Genomic DNA, 25,362 nt, shown 5'->3' with positions numbered 1-25,362 from the left:
TCTAGTGACGTCTCCCCCTCATTACCCTCCATCTAGTGACGTCTCCTCCTCATTACCCCCCATCTAGTGACGTCTCCCCCTCATTACCCTCCATCTAGTGACGTCTCCCCCTCATTACCCCCCATCTAGTGACGTCTCCCCCTCATTACCCCCCATCTAGTGACGTCTCCCCCTCATTACCCCCCATCTAGTGACGTCTCCCCCTCATTACCCCCCATCTAGTGACGTCTCCCCCTCATTACCCCCCATCTAGTGACGTCTCCTCCTCATTACCCTCCATCTAGTGACGTCTCCCCCTCATTACCCTCCATCTAGTGACGTCTCCTCCTCATTACCCTCCATCTAGTGACGTCTCCTCCTCATTACCCCCCATCTAGTGACGTCTCCCCCTCATTACCCTCCATCTAGTGACGTCTCCCCCTCATTACCCCCCCATCTAGTGACGTCTCCCCCTCATTACCCTCCATCTAGTGACGTCTCCCCCTCATTACCCTCCATCTAGTGACGTCTCCCCCTCATTACCCCCCCATCTAGTGACGTCTCCCCCTCATTACCCTCCATCTAGTGACGTCTCCTCCTCATTACCCCCCATCTAGTGACGTCTCCTCCTCATTACCCCCCCATCTAGTGACGTCTCCCCCTCATTACCCTCCATCTAGTGACGTCTCCCCCTCATTACCCTCCATCTAGTGACGTCTCCCCCTCATTACCCTCCATCTAGTGACGTCTCCCCCTCATTACCCTCCATCTAGTGACGTCTCCCCCTCATTACCCCCCATCTAGTGACGTCTCCCCCTCATTACCCCCCCATCTAGTGACGTCTCCTCCTCATTACCCCCCATCTAGTGACGTCTCCTCCTCATTACCCCCCATCTAGTGACGTCTCCCCCTCATTACCCTCCATCTAGTGACGTCTCCCCCTCATTACCCTCCATCTAGTGACGTCTCCTCCTCATTACCCTCCATCTAGTGACGTCTCCTCCTCATTACCCCCCATCTAGTGACGTCTCCTCCTCATTACCCCCCATCTAGTGACGTCTCCCCCTCATTACCCTCCATCTAGTGACGTCTCCCCCTCATTACCCTCCATCTAGTGACGTCTCCTCCTCATTACCCTCCATCTAGTGACGTCTCCTCCTCATTACCCCCCATCTAGTGACGTCTCCTCCTCATTACCCCCCATCTAGTGACGTCTCCCCCTCATTACCCTCCATCTAGTGACGTCTCCCCCTCATTACCCTCCATCTAGTGACGTCTCCTCCTCATTACCCCCCATCTAGTGACGTCTCCCCCTCATTACCCTCCATCTAGTGACGTCTCCTCCTCATTACCCTCCATCTAGTGACGTCTCCCCCTCATTACCCTCCATCTAGTGACGTCTCCCCCTCATTACCCTCCATCTAGTGACGTCTCCTCCTCATTACCCTCCATCTAGTGACGTCTCCCCCTCATTACCCTCCATCTAGTGACGTCTCCCCCTCATTACCCTCCATCTAGTGACGTCTCCTCCTCATTACCCTCCATCTAGTGACGTCTCCTCCTCATTACCCCCCATCTAGTGACGTCTCCTCCTCATTACCCTCCATCTAGTGACGTCTCCCCTCATTACCCCCCATCTAGTGACGTCTCCTCCTCATTACCCCCCATCTAGTGACGTCTCTTCTGTTCTGTGTCAGGTCATGTGGTCTCTGGGTCTGAGCCTAAGGAGGACTGGGGTTATGTGACGGTGAGGACAGACGCCCACATGTTCTGGTGGTTGTACTACACCGAGCACCCTGCAAAGAACTTCACCCAAGTGCCGCTTGTCCTGTGGCTGCAGGTAGGTGCACTTATCCTTTACACTCGATGCAAGACCGTGTCACGCTACTTCACCTCCGGATCTCCGCTCTCTCCCTCCCCCCTTTGTCGGGTCCCCCGGACCGCCGCACTCCCCCCTTTGTCGGGGCCCCCTGACGCTGCCCTCCCCCCGGCGCAGCCCTCCCCCCGGTGTCGGGGGGCCCGCTGACGCTGCCCTCCCCCTGACCGCAGCCCTCCCCCCTTTGTCGGGATCCCCTGACCACCGCCCTCCCCCCTTTGTCGGGGCCCCCTTACGCTGCCCTCCCCCTGACCGCCGCCCTCCCCCCTTTGTCGGGTCCCCCTGACCGCCGCCCTCGCCCCGGCGCAGCCCTCCCCCCTTTGTCGGGTCCCCCTGACCGCTGCCCTCCCCCCTTTGTCGGGTTCCCCTGACGCTGCCCTCCCCCCGGCGCAGCCCTCCCCCCTTTGTCGGGTCCCCCTGACGCTGCCCTCCCCCCGGCGCAGCCCTCCCCCCTTTGTATAAATCTTTTTCCTTTGCATCTTCTTCTTCTCTCTTCCTCCCAGGGTGGTCCGGGAGCTTCCAGCTGTGGATTTGGGAATTTTGAAGAGATTGGTCCCCGGGACACGAAGCTAAATCCTCGGAACAGCAGTTGGGTGCGTGTGATATAACGGTGACCACGGGGGGCGCTGCAATCCCACCATATATAAAGCTCCAGTCACATACAAAGCTGTACAAGGTGTGGATCCTGTGATGCCCCTCCCTGCACTGCCTCCCCCCTCCCCTCTCTGCACCGTGCCCCCTCCACCTCAGCAGCTGGGTGACGCCCCTCCCTCAGCCCCTCCTTGCTGTGTCCCTCCCCCAGCAGTTGGGTGACGCCCCTCCCTCCGCCCCTCCTTGCCATGTCCCTCCCCCCAGCAGCTGGGTGACGCCCCTCCTTGCTGTGTCCCTCCCCCAGCAGTTGGGTGACGCCCCCTTGCTCTGTCCTGTAGGCTCAGCTGGTCAGCCTGCTCTTTGTGGACAATCCTGTGGGCACTGGGTACAGCTACACCACGGAGCGCGGGGCCTTCGCCAAGGACGTGGACACGGTGGCCAGTGACATGCTGGTCCTGCTGAGGGCCTTCTTCAGCTCCAAACCGGAATTCCAGGTCAGCGTCTGTGTACCCCCTGTGTGCCCGCAGCAGATGGCTCCCCGCAGCGGTAGCGTGTTCTTCGCAGCAGATGGCTCCCCGCGGCGGTAGCGTGTTCTTCGCAGCAGATGGTTCCCCGCGGCGGTAGCGTGTCCCCGCAGCAGATGGCTCCCCGCGGCGGTAGCGTGTCCCCGCAGCAGATGGCTCCCCGCGGCGGTAGCGTGTCCCCGCAGCAGATGGCTCCCCGCGGCGGTAGCGTGTCCCCGCAGCAGATGGCTCCCCGCGGCGGTAGCGTGTCCCCGCAGCAGATGGCTCCCCGCGGCGGTAGCGTGTCCCCGCAGCAGATGGCTCCCCGCGGCGGTAGCGTGTCCCCGCAGCAGATGGCTCCCCGCGGCGGTAGCGTGTCCCCGCAGCAGATGGCTCCCCGCGGCGGTAGCGTGTCCCCGCAGCAGATGGCTCCCCGCGGCGGTAGCGTGTCCCCGCAGCAGATGGCTCCCCGCAGCAGATGGCTCCCCGCAGCGGTAGCGTGTCCCCGCAGCAAGCGGCTCCCCGCAGCAGATGGTTCCCCGCAGCGGTAGCGTGTCCCCGCAGCAGATGGCTCCCCGCAGCGGTAGCGTGTCCCCGCAGCAGTTTGTTCTCCTTGGTGTGTGAGCAGTAATGTGACAGACATGTGGGTTGATGTCAGGTATTGTATAAGAGAATACCCAACACACTACCAATAACTTCATTGTTATCATTCTACAAACTTTATTAACACAAGATGTGGCCATCACCAGAGCAGAGCTGTGTAACCAGCATGTGACAGTGATCAGAGTGACCAATCACATTGCCCCACAGGAGCAGAGCTGTGTAACCAGCATGTGACAGTGATCAGAGTGACCAATCACATTGCCCCACAGGAGCAGAGCTGTGTAACCAGCATGTGACAGTGATCAGAGCGACCAATCACATTGCCCCACAGGAGCAGAGCTGTGTAACCAGCATGTGACAGTGATCAGAGTGACCAATCACATTGCCCCACAGGAGCAGAGCTGTGTAACCAGCATGTGACAGTGATCAGAGTGACCAATCACATTGCCCCACAGGAGCAGAGCTGTGTAACCAGCATGTGACAGTGATCAGAGTGACCAATCACATTGCCCCACAGGAGCAGAGCTGTGTAACCAGCATCCGACAGTGATCAGAGTGACCAATCACATTGCCCCACAGGAGCAGAGCTGTGTAACCAGCATGTGACAGTGATCAGAGTGACCAATCACATTGCCCCACAGGAGCAGAGCTGTGTAACCAGCATGTGACGGTGATCACATTGCCCCACAGGAGCAGAGCTGTGTAACCAGCATGTGACGGTGATCAGAGCGACCAATCACATTGCCCCACAGGAGCAGAGCTGTGTAACCAGCATGTGACAGTGATCAGAGTGACCAATCACATTGCCCCACAGGAGCAGAGCTGTGTAACCAGCATGTGACGGTGATCAGAGCGACCAATCACATTGCCCCACAGGAGCAGAGCTGTGTAACCAGCATGTGACAGTGATCAGAGTGACCAATCACATTGCCCCACAAGAGCAGAGCTGTGTAACCAGCATGAGACAGTGATCAGAGTGACCAATCACATTGCCCCACAGGAGCAGAGCTGTGTAACCAGCATGTGACAGTGATCAGAGTGACCAATCACATTGCCCCACAGGAGCAGAGCTGTGTAACCAGCATGTGACAGTGATCAGAGTGACCAATCACATTGCCCCACAGGAGCAGAGCTGTGTAACCAGCATGTGACAGTGATCAGAGTGACCAATCACATTGCCCCACAGGAGCAGAGCTGTGTAACCAGCATGAGACAGTGATCAGAGTGACCAATCACATTGCCCCACAGGAGCAGAGCTGTGTAACCAGCATGTGACAGTGATCAGAGTGACCAATCACATTGCCCCACAGGAGCAGAGCTGTGTAACCAGCATGTGACGGTGATCAGAGCGACCAATCACATTGCCCCACAGGAGCAGAGCTGTGTAACCAGCATGTGACGGTGATCAGAGCGACCAATCACATTGCCCCACAGGAGCAGAGCTGTGTAACCAGCATGTGACAGTGATCAGAGTGACCAATCACATTGCCCCCTGAATGTAGCCCCCTGAATGCAGCCCCTCCAGATTCTCAGCCATCAGGCTACAGTACAGGGAGAGTTTGCTGCACACAGGAGCTGCTGCACCTCAGATAATGGAAATAATCACTTTATATGTTACTACATTCTGATAATATCACCTAATATTATTAACCCTTCTCTGTGCAGAACTATCTGAGAACTTTCTCTCTTATTGCCTTTTATTTTGTGAATATTGACTGATACAATGAACATTCCCCTAATGTCGCTACATAGTAACACCGCGACCCAGAACGTGTCCATAAAGCTATATGTAACACCAAACACTCACATGTCCCCCCCCCCCCATCCCCCATCACTTACCCCCATGTTATAAGGTTCTCCCTCTCATTCCTATGAAGCGCGGAGGGCTCTGTTATTGTGCGGATAATACAATGGTCACATCTATAAGTGACTTGTATTATGTCATTAGCTTGGGTTATGGATATATAGTTATTATTTCCCCCCATCCCCCATTACTTACCCCCATGTTATAAGGTTCTCACTCTCATTCCTATGAAGCGTGGAGGGATCTGTTATTGTGCGGATAATACAATGGTCACATCTATAAGTGACTTGTATTATGTCATTAGCTTGGGTTATGGATATATAGTTATTATTCCCCCCATCCTCCATTACTTACCCCCATGTTATAAGGTTCCCCTCTCATTCCTATGAAGCGCGGAGGGATCTGTTATTGTGCGGATAATACAATGGTCACATCTATAAGTGACTTGTATTATGTCATTAGCTTGGGTTATGGATATATAGTTATTATTCCCCCATCCCCCATTACTTACCCCCATGTTATAAGGTTCTCCTCTCATTCCTATGAAGCGCGGAGGGATCTGTTATTGTGCGGATAATACAATGGTCACATCTATAAGTGACTTGTATTATGTCATTAGCTTGGGTTATGGATATATAGTTATTATTCCCCCCATCCCCCATTACTTACCCCCATGTTATAAGGTTCTCCTCTCATTCCTATGAAGCGCGGAGGGCTCTGTTATTGTGCAGATAATACAATGGTCACATCTATAAGTGACTTGTATTATGTCATTAGCTTGGGTTATGGATATATAGTTATTATTCCCCCCATCCCCCATTACTTACCCCCATGTTATAAGGTTCTCCCTCTCATTCCTATGAAGCGCGGAGGGCTCTGTTATTTTGCAGATAATACAATGGTCACATCTATAAGTGACTTGTATTATGTCATTAGCTTGGGTTATGGATATATAGTTATTATTCCCCCCCATCCCCCATTACTTACCCCCATGTTATAAGGTTCTCCCCCTCATTCCTATGAAGCGCGGAGGGATCTGTTATTGTGCAGATAATACAATGGTCACATCTATAAGTGACTTGTATTATGTCATTAGCTTGGGTTATGGATATATAGTTATTATTCCCCCCCCCATCCCCCATTACTTACCCCCATGTTATAAGGTTCTCCTCTCATTCCTATGAAGTGCGGAGGGCTCTGTTATTGTGCGGATAATACAATGGTCACATCTATAAGTGACTTGTATTATGTCATTAGCTTGGGTTATGGATATATAGTTATTATTCCCCCCATCCTCCATTACTTACCCCCATGTTATAAGGTTCTCCCTCTCATTCCTATGAAGCGCGGAGGGCTCTGTTATTGTGCAGATAATACAATGGTCACATCTATAAGTGACTTGTATTATGTCATTAGCTTGGGTTATGGATATATAGTTATTATTCCCCCCCATCCTCCATTACTTACCCCCATGTTATAAGGTTCCCCTCTCATTCCTATGAAGCGCGGAGGGCTCTGTTATTGTGCGGATAATACAATGGTCACATCTATAAGTGACTTGTATTATGTCATTAGCTTGGGTTATGGATATATAGTTATTATTCCCCCCATCCTCCATTACTTACCCCCATGTTATAAGGTTCCCCTCTCATTCCTATGAAGCGCGGAGGGATCTGTTATTGTGCGGATAATACAATGGTCACATCTATAAGTGACTTGTATTATGTCATTAGCTTGGGTTATGGATATATAGTTATTATTCCCCCCATCCCCCATTACTTACCCCCATGTTATAAGGTTCTCCCTCTCATTCCTATGAAGCGCGGAGGGCTCTGTTATTGTGCGGATAATACAATGGTCACATCTATAAGTGACTTGTATTATGTCATTAGCTTGGGTTATGGATATATAGTTATTATTCCCCCCATCCCCCATTACTTACCCCCATGTTATAAGGTTCTCCCTCTCATTCCTATGAAGCGCGGAGGGCTCTGTTATTGTGCAGATAATACAATGGTCACATCTATAAGTGACTTGTATTATGTCATTAGCTTGGGTTATGGATATATAGTTATTATTCCCCCCATCCCCCATTACTTACCCCCATGTTATAAGTTCTCTCTCATTCCCTATGAAGCGCGGAGGCTCTGTTATTGTGCAGATAATACAATGGTCACATCTATAAGTGACTTGTATTATGTCATTAGCTTGGGTTATGGATTATATTAGTTATTATTTCCCCCCCATCCCCCCATTTTACCCCCATGTTATAAGGTTCTCCCTCTCATTCCTATGAAGCGCGGAGGGCTCTGTTATTGTGCGGATAATACAATGGTCACATCTATAAGTGACTTGTATTATGTCATTAGCTTGGGTTATGGATATATAGTTATTATTCCCCCATCCCCCATTACTTACCCCCATGTTATAAGGTTCTCCTCTCATTCCTATGAAGCGCGGAGGGTTCTGTTATTGTGCGGATAATACAATGGTCACATCTATAAGTGACTTTTATTATCTCATTAGCTTGGGTTATGGATATATAGTTATTATTCCCCCCCATCCCCCATTACTTACCCCCATGTTATAAGGTTCTCCCTCTCATTCCTATGAAGCGCGGAGGGCTCTGTTATTGTACAGATAATACAATGATCACATCTATAAGTGACTTGTATTATGTCATTAGCTTGGGTTATAGATATATAGTTATTATTCCCCCATCCCCCATTACTTACCCCCATGTTATAAGGTTCTCCCTCTCATTCCTATGAAGCGCGGAGGGATCTGTTATTGTGGGGATAATACAATGGTCACATCTATAAGTGACTTGTATTATGTCATTAGCTTGGGTTATGGATATATAGTTATTATTCCCCCATCCCCCATTACTTACCCCCATGTTATAAGGTTCTCCTCTCATTCCTATGAAGCGCGGAGGGTTCTGTTATTGTGCGGATAATACAATGGTCACATCTATAAGTGACTTGTATTATGTCATTAGCTTGGGTTATGGATATATAGTTATTATTCCCCCCCATCCCCCATTACTTACCCCCATGTTATAAGGTTCTCCCTCTCATTCCTATGAAGCGCGGAGGGCTCTGTTATTGTGCGGATAATACAATGGTCACATCTATAAGTGACTTGTATTATGTCATTAGCTTGGGTTATGGATATATAGTTATTATTCCCCCATCCCCCATTACTTACCCCCATGTTATAAGGTTCTCCTCTCATTCCTATGAAGCGCGGAGGGCTCTGTTATTGTGCAGATAATACAATGGTCACATCTATAAGTGACTTGTATTATGTCATTAGCTTGGGTTATGGATATATAGTTATTATTCCCCCCCCCCCCCATTACTTACCCCCATGTTATAAGGTTCTCCTCTCATTCCTATGAAGCGCGGAGGGCTCTGTTATTGTGCAGATAATACAATGGTCACATCTATAAGTGACTTGTATTATGTCATTAGCTTGGGTTATGGATATATAGTTATTATTCCCCCATCCCCCATTACTTACCCCCATGTTATAAGGTTCTCCTCTCATTCCTATGAAGCGCGGAGGGCTCTGTTATTGTGCGGATAATACAATGGTCACATCTATAAGTGACTTGTATTATGTCATTAGCTTGGGTTATGGATATATAGTTATTATCCCCCCCCCCATCCCCCATTACTTACCCCCATGTTATAAGGTTCCCCTCTCATTCCTATGAAGCGTGGAGGGTCCTGTTATTGTGCGGATAATACAATGGTCACATCTATAAGTGACTTGTATTATGTCATTAGCTTGGGTTATGGATATATAGTTATTATTCCCCCCCATCCCCCATTACTTACCCCCATGTTATAAGGTTCTCCTCTCATTCCTATGAAGCGCGGAGGGCTCTGTTATTGTGCAGATAATACAATGGTCACATCTATAAGTGACTTGTATTATGTCATTAGCTTGGGTTATGGATATATAGTTATTATTCCCCCATCCCCCATTACTTACCCCCATGTTATAAGGTTCTCCTCTCATTCCTATGAAGCGCGGAGGGCTCTGTTATTGTGCGGATAATACAATGGTCACATCTATAAGTGACTTGTATTATGTCATTAGCTTGGGTTATGGATATATAGTTATTATTCCCCCATCCCCCATTACTTACCCCCATGTTATAAGGTTCTCCCTCTCATTCCTATGAAGCGCGGAGGGCTCTGTTATTGTGCAGATAATACAATGGTCACATCTATAAGTGACTTGTATTATGTCATTAGCTTGGGTTATGGATATACAGTTATTATTCCCCCCATCCTCCATTACTTACCCCCATGTTATAAGGTTCTCCTCTCATTCCTATGAAGCGCGGAGGGCTCTGTTATTGTGCGGATAATACAATGGTCACATCTATAAGTGACTTGTATTATGTCATTAGCTTGGGTTATGGATATATAGTTATTATTCCCCCCCATCCCCCATTACTTACCCCCATGTTATAAGGTTCTCCCTCTCATTCCTATGAAGCGCGGAGGGCTCTGTTATTGTGCGGATAATACAATGGTCACATCTATAAGTGACTTGTATTATGTCATTAGCTTGGGTTATGGATATATAGTTATTATTCCCCCCCCCCCATCCTCCATTACTTACCCCCATGTTATAAGGTTCTCCTCTCATTCCTATGAAGCGCGGAGGGCTCTGTTATTGTGCGGATAATACAATGGTCACATCTATAAGTGACTTGTATTATGTCATTAGCTTGGGTTATGGATATATAGTTATTATTCCCCCCATCCTCCATTACTTACCCCCATGTTATAAGGTTCTCACTCTCCTTCTTATGAAGTGCGGAGGGCTCTGTTATTGTGCGGATAATACAATGGTCACATCTATAAGTGACTTGTATTATGTCATTAGCTTGGGTTATGGATATATAGTTATTATTCCCCCCCATCCCCCATTACTTACCCCCATGTTATAAGGGTCTCCTCTCATTCCTATGAAGCGCGGAGGGCTCTGTTATTGTGCAGATAATACAATGGTCACATCTATAAGTGACTTGTATTATGTCATTAGCTTGGGTTATGGATATATAGTTATTATTCCCCCCCCCCCCATTACTTACCCCCATGTTATAAGGTTCTCCCTCTCATTCCTATGAAGCGCGGAGGGTCCTGTTATTGTGCGGATAATACAATGGTCACATCTATAAGTGACTTGTATTATGTCATTAGCTTGGGTTATGGATATAGTTATTATTCCCCCCATCCCCCATTACTTACCCCCATGTTATAAGGTTCCCCTCTCATTCCTATGAAGCGCGGAGGGCTCTGTTATTGTGCAGATAATACAATGGTCACATCTATAAGTGACTTGTATTATGTCATTAGCTTGGGTTATGGATATATAGTTATTATTCCCCCCATCCCCCATTACTTACCCCCATGTTATAAGGTTCTCCCTCTCATTCCTATGAAGCGCGGAGGGCTCTGTTATTTTGCAGATAATACAATGGTCACATCTATAAGTGACTTGTATTATGTCATTAGCTTGGGTTATGGATATATAGTTATTATTCCCCCCCATCCCCCATTACTTACCCCCATGTTATAAGGTTCTCCCCTCATTCCTATGAAGCGCGGAGGGATCTGTTATTGTGCAGATAATACAATGGTCACATCTATAAGTGACTTGTATTATGTCATTAGCTTGGGTTATGGATATATAGTTATTATTCCCCCCCCCATCCCCCATTACTTACCCCCATGTTATAAGGTTCTCCTCTCATTCCTATGAAGTGCGGAGGGCTCTGTTATTGTGCGGATAATACAATGGTCACATCTATAAGTGACTTGTATTATGTCATTAGCTTGGGTTATGGATATATAGTTATTATTCCCCCCATCCTCCATTACTTACCCCCATGTTATAAGGTTCTCCCTCTCATTCCTATGAAGCGCGGAGGGCTCTGTTATTGTGCAGATAATACAATGGTCACATCTATAAGTGACTTGTATTATGTCATTAGCTTGGGTTATGGATATATAGTTATTATTCCCCCCCCCATCCCCCATTACTTACCCCCATGTTATAAGGTTCTCCCTCTCATTCCTATGAAGCGCGGAGGGTTCTGTTATTGTGCGGATAATACAATGGTCACATCTATAAGTGACTTGTATTATGTCATTAGCTTGGGTTATGGATATATAGTTATTATTCCCCCCCATCCTCCATTACTTACCCCCATGTTATAAGGTTCCCCTCTCATTCCTATGAAGCGCGGAGGGCTCTGTTATTGTGCGGATAATACAATGGTCACATCTATAAGTGACTTGTATTATGTCATTAGCTTGGGTTATGGATATATAGTTATTATTCCCCCCATCCTCCATTACTTACCCCCATGTTATAAGGTTCCCCTCTCATTCCTATGAAGCGCGGAGGGATCTGTTATTGTGCGGATAATACAATGGTCACATCTATAAGTGACTTGTATTATGTCATTAGCTTGGGTTATGGATATATAGTTATTATTCCCCCCCATCCCCCATTACTTACCCCCATGTTATAAGGTTCTCCCTCTCATTCCTATGAAGCGCGGAGGGCTCTGTTATTGTGCGGATAATACAATGGTCACATCTATAAGTGACTTGTATTATGTCATTAGCTTGGGTTATGGATATATAGTTATTATTCCCCCCATCCCCCATTACTTACCCCCATGTTATAAGGTTCTCCCTCTCATTCCTATGAAGCGCGGAGGGCTCTGTTATTGTGCAGATAATACAATGGTCACATCTATAAGTGACTTGTATTATGTCATTAGCTTGGGTTATGGATATATAGTTATTATTCCCCCATCCCCCATTACTTACCCCCATGTTATAAGGTTCTCCTCTCATTCCTATGAAGCGCGGAGGGCTCTGTTATTGTGCAGATAATACAATGGTCACATCTATAAGTGACTTGTATTATGTCATTAGCTTGGGTTATGGATATATAGTTATTATTCCCCCCCATCCCCCATTACTTACCCCCATGTTATAAGGTTCTCCCTCTCATTCCTATGAAGCGCGGAGGGCTCTGTTATTGTGCGGATAATACAATGGTCACATCTATAAGTGACTTGTATTATGTCATTAGCTTGGGTTATGGATATATAGTTATTATTCCCCCATCCCCCATTACTTACCCCCATGTTATAAGGTTCTCCTCTCATTCCTATGAAGCGCGGAGGGTTCTGTTATTGTGCGGATAATACAATGGTCACATCTATAAGTGACTTTTATTATCTCATTAGCTTGGGTTATGGATATATAGTTATTATTCCCCCCCATCCCCCATTACTTACCCCCATGTTATAAGGTTCTCCCTCTCATTCCTATGAAGCGCGGAGGGCTCTGTTATTGTACAGATAATACAATGATCACATCTATAAGTGACTTGTATTATGTCATTAGCTTGGGTTATAGATATATAGTTATTATTCCCCCATCCCCCATTACTTACCCCCATGTTATAAGGTTCTCCCTCTCATTCCTATGAAGCGCGGAGGGATCTGTTATTGTGGGGATAATACAATGGTCACATCTATAAGTGACTTGTATTATGTCATTAGCTTGGGTTATGGATATATAGTTATTATTCCCCCATCCCCCATTACTTACCCCCATGTTATAAGGTTCTCCTCTCATTCCTATGAAGCGCGGAGGGCTCTGTTATTGTGCGGATAATACAATGGTCACATCTATAAGTGACTTGTATTATGTCATTAGCTTGGGTTATGGATATATAGTTATTATTCCCCCATCCCCCATTACTTACCCCCATGTTATAAGGTTCTCCTCTCATTCCTATGAAGCGCGGAGGGCTCTGTTATTGTGCAGATAATACAATGGTCACATCTATAAGTGACTTGTATTATGTCATTAGCTTGGGTTATGGATATATAGTTATTATTCCCCCATCCCCCATTACTTACCCCCATGTTATAAGGTTCTCCTCTCATTCCTATGAAGCGCGGAGGGCTCTGTTATTGTGCGGATAATACAATGGTCACATCTATAAGTGACTTGTATTATGTCATTAGCTTGGGTTATGGATATATAGTTATTATCCCCCCCCCCATCCCCCATTACTTACCCCCATGTTATAAGGTTCCCCTCTCATTCCTATGAAGCGTGGAGGGTCCTGTTATTGTGCGGATAATACAATGGTCACATCTATAAGTGACTTGTATTATGTCATTAGCTTGGGTTATGGATATATAGTTATTATTCCCCCCCATCCCCCATTACTTACCCCCATGTTATAAGGTTCTCCTCTCATTCCTATGAAGCGCGGAGGGCTCTGTTATTGTGCAGATAATACAATGGTCACATCTATAAGTGACTTGTATTATGTCATTAGCTTGGGTTATGGATATATAGTTATTATTCCCTCCATCCCCCATTACTTACCCCCATGTTATAAGGTTCTCCCTCTCATTCCTATGAAGCGCGGAGGGCTCTGTTATTGTGCGGATAATACAATGGTCACATCTATAAGTGACTTGTATTATGTCATTAGCTTGGGTTATGGATATATAGTTATTATTCCCCCCCCCCATCCTCCATTACTTACCCCCATGTTATAAGGTTCTCCTCTCATTCCTATGAAGCGCGGAGGGCTCTGTTATTGTGCGGATAATACAATGGTCACATCTATAAGTGACTTGTATTATGTCATTAGCTTGGGTTATGGATATATAGTTATTATCCCCCCCATCCCCCATTACTTACCCCCATGTTATAAGGTTCTCCCTCTCATTCCTATGAAGCGCGGAGGGCTCTGTTATTGTGCAGATAATACAATGGTCACATCTATAAGTGACTTGTATTATGTCATTAGCTTGGGTTATGGATATATAGTTATTATTCCCCCCCATCCCCCATTACTTACCCCCATGTTATAAGGTTCTCCCTCTCATTCCTATGAAGCACGGAGGGCTCTGTTATTGTGCAGATAATACAATGGTCACATCTATAAGTGACTTGTATTATGTCATTAGCTTGGGTTATGGATATATAGTTATTATTCCCCCCCATCCCCCATTACTTACCCCCATGTTATAAGGTTCTCCTCTCATTCCTATGAAGCGCGGAGGGCTCTGTTATTGTGCGGATAATACAATGGTCACATCTATAAGTGACTTGTATTATGTCATTAGCTTGGGTTATGGATATATAGTTATTATTCCCCCATCCTCCATTACTTACCCCCATGTTATAAGGTTCTCCTCTCATTCCTATGAAGCGCGGAGGGCTCTGTTATTGTGCGGATAATACAATGGTCACATCTATAAGTGACTTGTATTATGTCATTAGCTTGGGTTATGGATATATAGTTATTATCCCCCCCATCCCCCATTACTTACCCCCATGTTATAAGGTTCTCCTCTCATTCCTATGAAGCGCGGAGGGCTCTGTTATTGTGCAGATAATACAATGGTCACATCTATAAGTGACTTGTATTATGTCATTAGCTTGGGTTATGGATATATAGTAATTATTCCCCCCCATCCCCCATTACTTACCCCCATGTTATAAGGTTCTCCTCTCATTCCTATGAAGCGCGGAGGGCTCTGTTATTGTGCGGATAATACAATGGTCACATCTATAAGTGACTTGTATTATGTCATTAGCTTGGGTTATGGATATATAGTTATTATTCCCCCCATCCTCCATTACTTACCCCCATGTTATAAGGTTCTCCTCTCATTCCTATGAAGCGCGGAGGGATCTGTTATTGTGCGGCTGATACAATGGTCACATCTATAAGTGACTTGTATTATGTCATTAGCTTGGGTTATGGATATATAGTTATTATTCCCCCATCCCCCATTACTTACCCCCATGTTATAAGGTTCTCCTCTCATTCCTATGAAGTGCGGAGGGCTCTGTTATTGTGCGGATAATACAATGGTCACATCTATAAGTGACTTGTATTATGTCATTAGCTTAGGTTATGGATATATAGTTATTATTCCCCCCCCCCCCATTACTTACCCCCATGTTATAAGGTTCTCCTCTCATTCCTATGAAGCGCGGAGGGCTCTGTTATTGTGCAGATAATACAATGGTCACATCTATAAGTGACTTGTATTATGTCATTAGCTTGGGTTATGGATATATAGTTATTATTCCCCCCCATCCTCCATTACTTACCCCCATGTTATAAGGTTCTCCTCTCATTCCTATGAAGCGTGGAGGGTCCTGTTATTGTGCGGATAATACAATGGTCACATCTATAAGTGACTTGTATTATGTCATTAGCTTGGGTTATGGATATATAGTTATTATTCCCCCCCATCCTCCATTACTTACCCCCATGTTATAAGGTTCTCCCTCTCATTCCTATGAAGCACGGAGGGCTCTGTTATTGTGCGGATAATACAATGGTCACATCTATAAGTGACTTGTATTATGTCATTAGCTTGGGTTATGGATATATAGTTATTATTCCCCCCATCCTCCATTACTTACCCCCATGTTATAAGGTTCTCCTCTCATTCCTATGAAGCGCGGAGGGATCTGTTATTGTGCGGCTGATACAATGGTCACATCTATAAGTGACTTGTATTATGTCATTAGCTTGGGTTATGGATATATAGTTATTATTCCCCCATCCCCCATTACTTACCCCCATGTTATAAGGTTCTCCTCTCATTCCTATGAAGTGCGGAGGGCTCTGTTATTGTGCGGATAATACAATGGTCACATCTATAAGTGACTTGTATTATGTCATTAGCTTAGGTTATGGATATATAGTTATTATTCCCCCCCCCCCCATTACTTACCCCCATGTTATAAGGTTCTCCTCTCATTCCTATGAAGCGCGGAGGGCTCTGTTATTGTGCAGATAATACAATGGTCACATCTATAAGTGACTTGTATTATGTCATTAGCTTGGGTTATGGATATATAGTTATTATTCCCCCCCATCCTCCATTACTTACCCCCATGTTATAAGGTTCTCCTCTCATTCCTATGAAGCGTGGAGGGTCCTGTTATTGTGCGGATAATACAATGGTCACATCTATAAGTGACTTGTATTATGTCATTAGCTTGGGTTATGGATATATAGTTATTATTCCCCCCCATCCTCCATTACTTACCCCCATGTTATAAGGTTCTCCTCTCATTCCTATGAAGCGCGGAGGGCTCTGTTATTGTGCGGATAATACAATGGTCACATCTATAAGTGACTTGTATTATGTCATTAGCTTGGGTTATGGATATATAGTTATTATTCCCCCATCCCCCATTACTTACCCCCATGTTATAAGGTTCCCCTCTCATTCCTATGAAGCGCGGAGGGATCTGTTATTGTGCGGATAATACAATGGTCACATCTATAAGTGACTTGTATTATGTCATTAGCTTGGGTTATGGATATATAGTTATTATTCCCCCATCCCCCATTACTTACCCCCATGTTATAAGGTTCTCCCTCTCATTCCTATGAAGCGCGGAGGGTCCTGTTATTGTGCGGATAATACAATGGTCACATCTATAAGTGACTTGTATTATGTCATTAGCTTGGGTTATGGATATATAGTTATTATTCCCCCCCATCCTCCATTACTTACCCCCATGTTATAAGGTTCTCCTCTCATTCCTATGAAGCGTGGAGGGTCCTGTTATTGTGCGGATAATACAATGGTCACATCTATAAGTGACTTGTATTATGTCATTAGCTTGGGTTATGGATATATAGTTATTATTCCCCCCCATCCCCCATTACTTACCCCCATGTTATAAGGTTCTCCTCTCATTCCTATGAAGCGTGGAGGGTCCTGTTATTGTGCGGATAATACAATGGTCACATCTATAAGTGACTTGTATTATGTCATTAGCTTGGGTTATGGATATATAGTTATTATTCCCCCATCCCCCATTACTTACCCCCATGTTATAAGGTTCTCCTCTCATTCCTATGAAGCGCGGAGGGCTCTGTTATTGTGCGGATAATACAATGGTCACATCTATAAGTGACTTGTATTATGTCATTAGCTTGGGTTATGGATATATAGTTATTATTCCCCCCATCCTCCATTACTTACCCCCATGTTATAAGGTTCTCCTCTCATTCCTATGAAGCGCGGAGGGCTCTGTTATTGTGCAGATAATACAATGGTCACATCTATAAATGACTTGTATTATGTCATTAGCTTGGGTTATGGATATATAGTTATTATTCCCCCCATCCCCCATTACTTACCCCCATGTTATAAGGTTCTCCTCTCATTCCTATGAAGCGCGGAGGGCTCTGTTATTGTGCAGATAATACAATGGTCACATCTATAAGTGACTTGTATTATGTCATTAGCTTGGGTTATAGATATATAGTTATTATTCCCCCCCATCCTCCATTACTTACCCCCATGTTATAAGGTTCTCCTCTCATTCCTATGAAGCGCGGAGGGCTCTGTTATTGTGCGGATAATACAATGGTCACATCTATAAGTGACTTGTATTATGTCATTAGCTTGGGTTATGGATATATAGTTATTATTCCCCCATCCCCCATTACTTACCCCCATGTTATAAGGTTCCCCTCTCATTCCTATGAAGCGCGGAGGGATCTGTTATTGTGCGGATAATACAATGGTCACATCTATAAGTGACTTGTATTATGTCATTAGCTTGGGTTATGGATATATAGTTATTATTCCCCCCATCCCCCATTACTTACCCCCATGTTATAAGGTTCTCCCTCTCATTCCTATGAAGCGCGGAGGGCTCTGTTATTGTGCGGATAATACAATGGTCACATCTATAAGTGACTTGTATTATGTCATTAGCTTGGGTTATGGATATATAGTTATTATTCCCCCCATCCTCCATTACTTACCCCCATGTTATAAGGGTCTCCTCTCATTCCTATGAAGCGTGGAGGGCTCTGTTATTGTGCGGATAATACAATGGTCACATCTATAAGTGACTTGTATTATGTCATTAGCTTGGGTTATGGATATATAGTTATTATTCCCCCCATCCCCCATTACTTACCCCCATGTTATAAGGTTCTCCTCTCATTCCTATGAAGCGCGGAGGGCTCTGTTATTGTGCGGATAATACAATGGTCACATCTATAAGTGACTTGTATTATGTCATTAGCTTGGGTTATGGATATATAGTTATTATTCCCCCATCCTCCATTACTTACCCCCATGTTATAAGGTTCTCCTCTCATTCCTATGAAGCGCGGAGGGCTCTGTTATTGTGCGGATAATACAATGGTCACATCTATAAGTGACTTGTATTATGTCATTAGCTTGGGTTATGGATATATAGTTATTATTCCCCCATCCTCCATTACTTACCCCCATGTTATAAGGTTCTCCTCTCATTCCTATGAAGCGCGGAGGGCTCTGTTATTGTGCGGATAATACAATGGTCACATCTATAAGTGACTTGTATTATGTCATTAGCTTGGGTTATGGATATATAGTTATTATTCCCCCCATCCCCCATTACTTACCCCCATGTTATAAGGTTCTCCTCTCATTCCTATGAAGCGCGGAGGGCTCTGTTATTGTGCGGATAATACAATGGTCACATCTATAAGTGACTTGTATTATGTCATTAGCTTGGGTTATGGATATATAGTTATTATCCCCCCTATCCCCCATTACTTACCCCCATGTTATAAGGTTCTCCTCTCATTCCTATGAAGCGCGGAGGGCTCTGTTATTGTGCAGATAATACAATGGTCACATCTATAAGTGACTTGTATTATGTCATTAGCTTGGGTTATGGATATATAGTTATTATTCCCCCATCCTCCATTACTTACCCCCATGTTATAAGGTTCTCCCTCTCATTCCTATGAAGCGCGGAGGGCTCTGTTATTGTGCGGATAATACAATGGTCACATCTATAAGTGACTTGTATTATGTCATTAGCTTGGGTTATGGATATATAGTTATTATTCCCCCCCATCCCCCATTACTTACCCCCCATGTTATAAGGTTCTCCTCTCATTCCTATGAAGCGCGGAGGGCTCTGTTATTGTGCGGATAATACAATGGTCACATCTATAAGTGACTTGTATTATGTCATTAGCTTGGGTTATGGATATATAGTTATTATTCCCCCCCATCCCCCATTACTTACCCCCATGTTATAAGGTTCTCCCTCTCATTCCTATGAAGCACGGAGGGCTCTGTTATTGTGCGGATAATACAATGGTCACATCTATAAGTGACTTGTATTATGTCATTAGCTTGGGTTATGGATATATAGTTATTATTCCCCCCATCCTCCATTACTTACCCCCATGTTATAAGGTTCTCCTCTCATTCCTATGAAGCGCGGAGGGATCTGTTATTGTGCGGCTGATACAATGGTCACATCTATAAGTGACTTGTATTATGTCATTAGCTTGGGTTATGGATATATAGTTATTATTCCCCCATCCCCCATTACTTACCCCCATGTTATAAGGTTCTCCTCTCATTCCTATGAAGTGCGGAGGGCTCTGTTATTGTGCAGATAATACAATGGTCACATCTATAAGTGACTTGTATTATGTCATTAGCTTGGGCTATGGATATATAGTTATTATTCCCCCCATCCTCCATTACTTACCCCCATGTTATAAGGTTCTCCTCTCATTCCTATGAAGCGCGGAGGGCTCTGTTATTGTGCGGATAATACAATGGTCACATCTATAAGTGACTTGTATTATGTCATTAGCTTGGGTTATGGATATATAGTTATTATTCCCCCATCCCCCATTACTTACCCCCATGTTATAAGGTTCTCCCTCTCATTCCTATGAAGCGCGGAGGGCTCTGTTATTGTGCAGATAATACAATGGTCACATCTATAAGTGACTTGTATTATGTCATTAGCTTGGGTTATGGATATACAGTTATTATTCCCCCCATCCTCCATTACTTACCCCCATGTTATAAGGTTCTCCTCTCATTCCTATGAAGTGCGGAGGGCTCTGTTATTGTGCGGATAATACAATGGTCACATCTATAAGTGACTTGTATTATGTCATTAGCTTGGGTTATGGATATATAGTTATTATTCCCCCCATCCCCCATTACTTACCCCCATGTTATAAGGTTCTCCTCTCATTCCTATGAAGCGCGGAGGGTCCTGTTATTGTGCGGATAATACAATGGTCACATCTATAAGTGACTTGTATTATGTCATTAGCTTGGGTTATGGATATATAGTTATTATTCCCCCCATCCCCCATTACTTACCCCCATGTTATAAGGTTCCCCTCTCATTCCTATGAAGCGCGGAGGGCTCTGTTATTGTGCAGATAATACAATGGTCACATCTATAAGTGACTTGTATTATGTCATTAGCTTGGGTTATGGATATATAGTTATTATTCCCCCCCATCCCCCATTACTTACCCCCATGTTATAAGGTTCTCCCTCTCATTCCTATGAAGCGCGGAGGGTCCTGTTATTGTGCGGATAATACAATGGTCACATCTATAAGTGACTTGTATTATGTCATTAGCTTGGGTTATGGATATATAGTTATTATTCCCCCATCCTCCATTACTTACCCCCATGTTATAAGGTTCTCCCTCTCATTCCTATGAAGCGCGGAGGGCTCTGTTATTGTGCAGATAATACAATGGTCACATCTATAAGTGACTTGTATTATGTCATTAGCTTGGGTTATGGATATATAGTTATTATTCCCCCCCATCCCCCATTACTTACCCCCATGTTATAAGGTTCTCCCTCTCATTCCTATGAAGCGCGGAGGGCTCTGTTATTGTGCGGATAATACAATGGTCACATCTATAAGTGACTTGTATTATGTCATTAGCTTGGGTTATGGATATATAGTTATTATTCCCCCATCCCCCATTACTTACCCCCATGTTATAAGGTTCTCCCTCTCATTCCTATGAAGCGCGGAGGGCTCTGTTATTGTGCAGATAATACAATGGTCACATCTATAAGTGACTTGTATTATGTCATTAGCTTGGGTTATGGATATATAGTTATTATTCCCCCCCATCCCCCATTACTTACCCCCATGTTATAAGGTTCTCCTCTCATTCCTATGAAGCGCGGAGGGCTCTGTTATTGTGCGGATAATACAATGGTCACATCTATAAGTGACTTGTATTATGTCATTAGCTTGGGTTATGGATATATAGTTATTATTCCCCCCCCCCCCCCATTACTTACCCCCATGTTATAAGGTTCTCCCTCTCATTCCTATGAAGCGCGGAGGGCTCTGTTATTGTGCGGATAATACAATGGTCACATCTATAAGTGACTTGTATTATGTCATTAGCTTGGGTTATGGATATATAGTTATTATTCCCCCCCATCCTCCATTACTTACCCCCATGTTATAAGGTTCTCCTCTCATTCCTATGAAGCGCGGAGGGATCTGTTATTGTGCGGATAATACAATGGTCACATCTATAAGTGACTTGTATTATGTCATTAGCTTGGGTTATGGATATATAGTTATTATTCCCCCCATCCCCCATTACTTACCCCCATGTTATAAGGTTCTCCTCTCATTCCTATGAAGCGCGGAGGGTCCTGTTATTGTGCAGATAATACAATGGTCACATCTATAAGTGACTTGTATTATGTCATTAGCTTGGGTTATGGATATATAGTTATTATTCCCCCATCCCCCATTACTTACCCCCATGTTATAAGGTTCTCCTCTCATTCCTATGAAGCGCGGAGGGTCCTGTTATTGTGCGGATAATACAATGGTCACATCTATAAGTGACTTGTATTATGTCATTAGCTTGGGTTATGGATATATAGTTATTATTCCCCCATCCCCCATTACTTACCCCCATGTTATAAGGTTCTCCCTCTCATTCCTATGAAGCGCGGAGGGCTCTGTTATTGTGGGGATAATACAATGGTCACATCTATAAGTGACTTGTATTATGTCATTAGCTTGGGTTATGGATATATAGTTATTATTCCCCCATCCCCCATTACTTACCCCCATGTTATAAGGTTCTCCTCTCATTCCTATGAAGCGCGGAGGGTCCTGTTATTGTGCGGATAATACAATGGTCACATCTATAAGTGACTTGTATTATGTCATTAGCTTGGGTTATGGATATATAGTTATTATTCCCCCATCCCCCATTACTTACCCCCATGTTATAAGGGTCTCCTCTCATTCCTATGAAGCGCGGAGGGTTCTGTTATTGTGCAGATAATACAATGGTCACATCTATAAGTGACTTGTATTATGTCATTAGCTTGGGTTATGGATATATAGTTATTATTCCCCCCCATCCCCCATTACTTACCCCCATGTTATAAGGTTCTCCTCTCATTCCTATGAAGCGCGGAGGGCTCTGTTATTGTGCGGATAATACAATGGTCACATCTATAAGTGACTTGTATTATGTCATTAGCTTGGGTTATGGATATATAGTTATTATTCCCCCCCATCCTCCATTACTTACCCCCATGTTATAAGGTTCTCCCTCTCATTCCTATGAAGCGCGGAGGGTCCTGTTATTGTGCGGATAATACAATGGTCACATCTATAAGTGACTTGTATTATGTCATTAGCTTGGGTTATGGATATATAGTTATTATTCCCCCCATCCTCCATTACTTACCCCCATGTTATAAGGTTCTCCCTCTCATTCCTATGAAGCGCGGAGGGTTCTGTTATTGTGCAGATAATACAATGGTCACATCTATAAGTGACTTGTATTATGTCATTAGCTTGGGTTATGGATATATAGTTATTATTTCCCCCCATCCTCCATTACTTACCCCCATGTTATAAGGTTCTCCCTCTCATTCCTATGAAGCGCGGAGGGCTCTGTTATTGAGCGGATAATACAATGGTCACATCTATAAGTGACTTGTATTATGTCATTAGCTTGGGTTATGGATATATAGTTATTATTCCCCCCCCCATCCTCCATTACTTACCCCCATGTTATAAGGTTCTCCCTCTCATTCCTATGAAGCGCGGAGGGCTCTGTTATTGAGCGGATAATACAATGGTCACATCTATAAGTGACTTGTATTATGTCATTAGCTTGGGTTATGGATATATAGTTATTATCCCCCCCATCCTCCATTACTTACCCCCATGTTATAAGGTTCTCCCTCTCATTCCTATGAAGCGCGGAGGGCTCTGTTATTGTGCGGATAATACAATGGTCACATCTATAAGTGACTTGTATTATGTCATTAGCTTGGGTTATGGATATATAGTTATTATTCCCTCCATCCCCCATTACTTACCCCCATGTTATAAGGTTCTCCCTCTCATTCCTATGAAGCGCGGAGGGTCCTGTTATTGTGCGGATAATACAATGGTCACATCTATAAGTGACTTGTATTATGTCATTAGCTTGGGTTATGGATATATAGTTATTATTCCCCCCATCCCCCATTACTTACCCCCATGTTATAAGGTTCTCCTCTCATTCTTATGAAGCGCGGAGGGTCCTGTTATTGTGCGGATAATACAATGGTCACATCTATAAGTGACTTGTATTATGTCATTAGCTTGGGTTATGGATATATAGTTATTATTCCCCCATCCCCCATTACTTACCCCCATGTTATAAGGTTCTCCCTCTCATTCCTATGAAGCGCGGAGGGATCTGTTATTGTGCGGATAATACAATGGTCACATCTATAAGTGACTTGTATTATGTCATTAGCTTGGGTTATGGATATATAGTTATTATTCCCCTCATCCTCCATTACTTACCCCCATGTTATAAGGTTCTCCTCTCATTCCTATGAAGCGCGGAGGGCTCTGTTATTGTGCGGATAATACAATGGTCACATCTATAAGTGACTTGTATTATGTCATTAGCTTGGGTTATGGATATATAGTTATTATTCCCCCATCCCCCATTACTTACCCCCATGTTATAAGGTTCTCCTCTCATTCCTATGAAGCACGGAGGGCTCTGTTATTGTGCGGATAATACAATGGTCACATCTATAAGTGACTTGTATTATGTCATTAGCTTGGGTTATGGATATATAGTTATTATTCCCCCCATCCTCCATTACTTACCCCCATGTTATAAGGTTCTCCTCTCATTCCTATGTAGCGCGGAGGAGTCTGTTATTGTGCGGCTGATACAATGGTCACATCTATAAGTGACTTGTATTATGTCATTAGCTTGGGTTATGGATATATAGTTATTATTCCCCCATCCTCCATTACTTACCCCCATGTTATAAGGTTCTCCTCTCATTCCTATGTAGCGCGGAGGAGTCTGTTATTGTGCGGCTGATACAATGGTCACATCTATAAGTGACTTGTATTATGTCATTAGCTTGGGTTATGGATATATAGTTATTATTCCCCCATCCCCCATTACTTACCCCCATGTTATAAGGTTCCCCTCTCATTCCTATGAAGCGCGGAGGGCTCTGTTATTGTGCGGATAATACAATGGTCACATCTATAAGTGACTTGTATTATGTCATTAGCTTGGGTTATGGATATATAGTTATTATTCCCCCCCATCCTCCATTACTTACCCCCATGTTATAAGGTTCTCCCTCTCATTCCTATGAAGCGCGGAGGGCTCTGTTATTGTGCAGATAATACAATGGTCACATCTATAAGTGACTTGTATTATGTCATTAGCTTGGGTTATGGATATATAGTTATTATTCCCCCATCCCCCATTACTTACCCCCATGTTATAAGGTTCTCCTCTCATTCCTATGAAGCGCGGAGGGCTCTGTTATTGTGCGGATAATACAATGGTCACATCTATAAGTGACTTGTATTATGTCATTAGCTTGGGTTATGGATATATAGTTATTATCCCCCCCCCCATCCTCCATTACTTACCCCCATGTTATAAGGTTCTCCTCTCATTCCTATGAAGCGCGGAGGGATCTGTTATTGTGCGGATAATACAATGGTCACATCTATAAGTGACTTGTATTATGTCATTAGCTTGGGTTATGGATATATAGTTATTATTCCCCCCATCCCCCA

At 44.4% G+C, this 25,362-nt stretch overlaps 1 protein-coding gene across 1 annotated transcript in view; it reads left to right on the top strand.

The window, feature by feature from the left end:
• Positions 1 to 1,644: 1,644 nt before the first annotated feature.
• The window catches only part of SCPEP1 (serine carboxypeptidase 1), a gene marked incomplete at its 3' end in the record, with an annotated part of 61,263 nt that continues 37,545 nt past the window's right edge, over positions 1,645 to 25,362 (top strand). The window contains exons 1-3 of the mRNA XM_072132377.1: positions 1,645 to 1,819; positions 2,359 to 2,448; positions 2,785 to 2,940. Of these exons, the coding sequence (XP_071988478.1) occupies positions 1,745 to 1,819; positions 2,359 to 2,448; positions 2,785 to 2,940 (321 nt within the window). The remainder of the gene's footprint in view (positions 1,820 to 2,358; positions 2,449 to 2,784; positions 2,941 to 25,362) is intronic.

Source organism: Engystomops pustulosus, unplaced genomic scaffold (genome assembly GCF_040894005.1).
Source record: "Engystomops pustulosus unplaced genomic scaffold, aEngPut4.maternal MAT_SCAFFOLD_457, whole genome shotgun sequence".
Taxonomy (NCBI): domain Eukaryota; kingdom Metazoa; phylum Chordata; class Amphibia; order Anura; family Leptodactylidae; genus Engystomops; species Engystomops pustulosus.
Note: the sequence above shows the minus strand (reverse complement) of the source record. Positions and strands in the feature narration are given on the sequence as shown.